We start from the raw sequence: 4,557 nt of genomic DNA, 5'->3' as shown, positions 1-4,557 counted from the left end.
ATCTATCAATTAAATAGATTTAGAGTCACCCAATCGGACTCTGTCCCGAATCATAAGCTAGTCAATTGGCCAATTACGCATCCGATTTAGGAATGATATGGTGAATAAGGTGGCCCCCGAGTTGGGTCAAAATTTAGGAGATCGGTTGATATGACAACCAAAGTTAAAAAAGGGAGCATTGTCCATTCATTCAGTTGAGTGGTTATCCAATCGCACCCTTGGGTCATTCAGATCCCGAATCCCTCAATATTAGAAAGCCCCAAGTTGAGTCAATATCTTCTAGAGCAAAGTCTTCTTCATCACTCGGGGATAACGTGATCAAGTATTCGAGCCAAGTAATCTAGTCGATCGAACTTATTGTCTGATCGGACAAACTAGACACTTAGTTCGACCGGAGTGACTGTGTGAAGGACGAGTCCCCGACAACATTCCTCAAATCCGACCTGGTCGTTTCTATGAGCGACAGCTAATTGGACTACGGAAGGGGCTCGATCGATTTGCTGACTAAGCATATTAAGGGTCCCTCAACCCAACGGCTCCACATTCCTTTTTGGCACTTTGCACCACGGATGACAGAGAATATTCTATATACAAGATGTACTCTAGAAACTTCCACTATGCCAAACGCAAAGATTGCGGATCTATTTTAGGACATGTGTTAAAACATTTTTATAGTTTGTCCTTTTTCAGAAATGCTTTGAGATTTATGCGTAGACAAAACATTAATACTATAAATGGGGTGTTCATCTACAGACGCAAGTATGCTTACATTACGCAAATGCTCTACAGAAGCTACATTATGCATCCACTGTTCATGTAATGCTTACGACTTGGATCAGTTACTGACTTGAGCGTCGGAGTACCTGCGCCGGACCCCCCTCCCTGACCCGGTTGTTGACATTCTTTTTGACACGTAGGGCGGCTCGGAGTCTTTTTTTTTTTTTTTTTGCCAGCTTAGAATCTTCACATAATCAATATAAGAGCCAAGTATCCGGTACATCATCTCCATCAATTTCAGACAGAATCAAGAAAGAACCTAGATGAGTCAATTAGTCCCTATAGATAGTAAACGTATGATATTTCTGATTAACAATCAAAGTCGAATCTTCCTATGTACCTGAATTTATCTTCTTCTATACCTAGTGGACCGATTTTAAGGGTGGCTATTTTTTAAATGAGCCGGCTATAACTTTGACATGAAATTAATTGTAACTTGACGGTTCACTGGTATTTAAAAAAAAAATCAGTGGAGTTTTTTTTTAAATATAATTTTTTATTTAATAAATAAGCTATTGTTGAAAAGTGTCATTAAAGAACAAATTAATCTGTGTATTAGAGATAATGAACACTGAAAGTCAAATAGTATTTTGTTAATCTATCTACTAAATAGATTTACTTTTTCTTCTGCAAGATCTGTGTGATATACAAACCAAGCTGGTCCGGATCTTTCATTGAACCTTAACAATCTTTTCCTCAAACGAAAGACCATAATTATTTCCCCTCAAACGAAGGACCATAATTATTTTCATGGTCCGGGTCTACCCGCGAGCATCTGGTCACTCTGACCTGCTTTAGGTCTCCCTGCGAATATCTGATCATCCTGACCTGCTCCAGACCTCCTACAATGACATGAGGCTTTGCTCTTGGGCTCTACCCAAAAAATCTCATGTCAATAGAGATATCTTGGATTCTTTTTAATCCTATAATTTTTATCAAATCTTTTCAATATGGAATTTTGATTGAACCCAACAAAGGATTAAATAAGGAAGTTGACCGAAGATGAAGTCTAATAAGCATTCTCTTAATCGTATCTTCATCTAACCAAACACAGGCATCAAAACAAACCTAAAAGTCTTAAGATGATGCTTCAAGCACAACAAAAACCACACTTGTCTGGTTGCTCAAGCACATCGATACTTTGGAACCATGGCTTGATTCTTAAGAATGATGATCAGCTCGAAAGCTGCTTCCACCTGCCAAGCTTCTCCCTTCCCTGAAAATGAGTAGAATCAGCCATTTCAATTGTATATAATCAGAGCAATTGCAGAAGGTAGTTGAAAAATCTTTTCACTAGGAAGATCGCGATGCTCTATATCACACAGCTCGAAGTGAATTTAGAGCATACCTTGCGTTTCTCAACTGCTATCTCATTGTCTTCGATATATACAGCTCTGAAACCCACAGGGTTCAGGACCTTCTCATAACTGTAAATGAGCAAATGGTTGGTAACAGAAGAAATGAAGTTACTATGGAAAAAGGCAGATTGAATCAGTGCTTGTAATGTTGGGAAAAAGAATAATGGAACTAAAGAAGCTTACTCGTCTACTGTGCAATTATATGGTGGCCCTCCTTCCTTGCCACTGATCTGGAATTAAAACAGTGATTACAGATTGTGACAATATTCTGTCTCAGAATTGAAATGGTTTATAACCAAATGAAAATATGTAAGAAATCATGCACAAACATCAAGTGGCGTACAAGATATATAAGGGTTATGAGCTCTCCATCTGGATTTAGAAGCTCCCTCATTTTCTCAGCCCACGCTGGTCTCATGTTTGGATCAATAGCACAGAAGAATCTGCATTCATATTTCGATAAATAAACTTAAGGACATTGACAGAATGGCATGAAATCGATTTGGGGACTTACGTGTAATCAAAGATAAGATCAAACTTCTCTGTTGGTTGCCAATGGAAGAAATCTGCTTCTACAAAGGTGAGGTGGTTTGCATTTGGCAAAGAGGAAGACCCCTGGAAAGTTAAATTAAGACCAGATATATCATTATGAAACAAGATATCTGCAGTGAAAGGAGATATTGAGATCAGAGAATGAGCCTATGCATATATAAAACTCATATTCGACTCACAAAAGAGTCAATATTATAAGCTATTTGAATATGCCAAAGTAACATAACACATCTTTATCTCTTTTTCAAACTTTTTGTAAGGCTAAGAAAATGCATTACTTATTAAGGATTTATCAGAAGGATATCATTGGATAACTCTCTTCATTTACTCACTCAATTTCCTCCGCTAACTTCAATCATTGTGGAAAGTTTACAGAATTATAGATCAAGCAAGGGCAATTAAACATCCAAAAATATTACATCTATGCTGGATCTCTAAGCAGATAAGCACGTATTCGATTTGTTCAAGTTACAATGGTACCTCTTTCGCTTTCTTAATAGCAATTGACGATATATCCAAGCCTACAACGAACCGCTCAGGACTTGCTATAGCAACCACATCATATCCCTGTCATTAACATCAATACTTTTAATCATGTTAGACTAAGCATTATTGAGCTTAACTAGTTAAATATGGGAATTTCTTGTGAGAATGTATGCAAAACTTCATCAAGAAGAAAAGGTAGTTTCATGTAAATTGAAGGACGTACAACGAAAATGCAACTGAATGCCTACTTGCGAAGATTCAACAGTGAACGTCCAGTAACAAACTGAATGTTTATAGCACAGAGAAAAACAAGCCTTACACTGCCACAGCCAGGAACAAGAGCTCTGCCCTTCGGAAGAGATCCACTTTGAACGAGCTGATGAACTATTGGCGTGGTTTGCCCTAAATCCCAGGGGGTCACTCCCTCTTCCCAGCATTTTTCCCAACCCGCTGATCAACCCAAGAACATCAAAATATGGCCAAGTATGCATGCAGAGAAACAGTGTTACGATGCATGCAGATGCTGATGCTAATATGAATCAACAAACCAAAAGGTAAATCCTTTGAAGAACCAGCTTTCATGTCCAAAAACGTAAGACAACTTACTGTGCAGGAAAATCTTTTAACGCAAAAGATTCGCTGTTTTTAGGAAAAAAATAGGGGAACGAACCTGAGCTCCTATGCTCGACGACCACACTGTCCCTGGGGCTCGAAGCAGAATCGTGGACTCGGGGCTTGTCTCCACCGCCGCAGGACATCCTCGCCGGCGGGCGATCTTTAGATCGTAGATTGGCCTCGGCTTCCCGATCTATCCCAGTCCACGGGAGGCGAAGCAGCAGCAGTGGGATAAAATGGCAGTAGTTTTTTAAGAAAATAAAAAAAAAAAGCTTATTTCCTTATTTTTTTCCAAAAGTAGAAATTGCAGGTTGATTTGCTCCTTGACAGGCACATTTCCAGTTACGCACCCACAACTTTACAAATTCAGCGTTCGCGCTCGTTTATTGAGCAAGTAATTAAGTTTCAGGTTTAATTAGAAAAACAGTTTAATTTTTTCCATAATTATTATGCTAATATGTGTGGTTGATTTCTATATTTTTTTATAATTAGTTAGATAATAATGTATTAAATATGTTATCATAATTCTTAAGTTAAAAATTTAAATAATTCCTTAAATCACATTCTGGAAAGCGAGCCCAGATCTATGCATAAAATTATTTAAATAATTGCTTGTGAGCAAATCTATGCAAACAGCTCTTTAAATAAGTCTTTTATATTCTGCAGTTTTTTATCAAAGTAGCTGGCATATTTCTATATCTCTCTAAATAAGTATCTTAATTTTTAAATTATCAAAAAGAATATTAAAAATAGTAATATTCCTTTCCTA

General features: G+C 37.6%; 1 protein-coding gene across 1 annotated transcript; it reads right to left on the bottom strand.

Annotated features, from left to right (window-relative positions):
• Positions 1-1,739: 1,739 nt before the first annotated feature.
• LOC122020777 (probable thiol methyltransferase 2) lies at positions 1,740-4,015 on the bottom strand. The gene is made up of 8 exons (XM_042578795.1): positions 3,844-4,015; positions 3,493-3,623; positions 3,168-3,254; positions 2,650-2,750; positions 2,479-2,578; positions 2,319-2,365; positions 2,126-2,204; positions 1,740-1,993 (listed from the first exon to the last, which is right to left on the bottom strand). The coding sequence occupies exons 1-8, from the start codon at positions 3,929-3,931 to the stop codon at positions 1,952-1,954; spliced, it is 675 nt and encodes a 224-aa protein (XP_042434729.1). The 5' UTR covers positions 3,932-4,015; the 3' UTR covers positions 1,740-1,951.
• Between the last annotated feature and the right edge of the window lie 542 nt (positions 4,016-4,557).

The sequence above is a fragment of the Zingiber officinale genome, chromosome 9A, assembly GCF_018446385.1.
Source record: "Zingiber officinale cultivar Zhangliang chromosome 9A, Zo_v1.1, whole genome shotgun sequence".
In the NCBI taxonomy this organism is placed as follows: domain Eukaryota; kingdom Viridiplantae; phylum Streptophyta; class Magnoliopsida; order Zingiberales; family Zingiberaceae; genus Zingiber; species Zingiber officinale.
Note: the sequence above shows the minus strand (reverse complement) of the source record. Positions and strands in the feature narration are given on the sequence as shown.

What these genes read in the sequence shown, in the direction of transcription:
- LOC122020777 (XM_042578795.1), bottom strand. Translation starts at nt 3,931, where the DNA reads ATGTCCTGCGGCGGTGGAGACAAGCCCCGAGTCCACGATTCTGCTTCG. An exon ending in TCATAACCCTTATATATCTT is followed by an intron (nt 2,366 to 2,478) that starts GTACGCCACTTG and finishes TTTTAATTCCAG; the next exon opens with ATCAGTGGCAAGGAAGGAGG. An exon ending in TAGCAGTTGAGAAACGCAAG is followed by an intron (nt 1,994 to 2,125) that starts GTATGCTCTAAA and finishes ACTCATTTTCAG; the next exon opens with GGAAGGGAGAAGCTTGGCAG.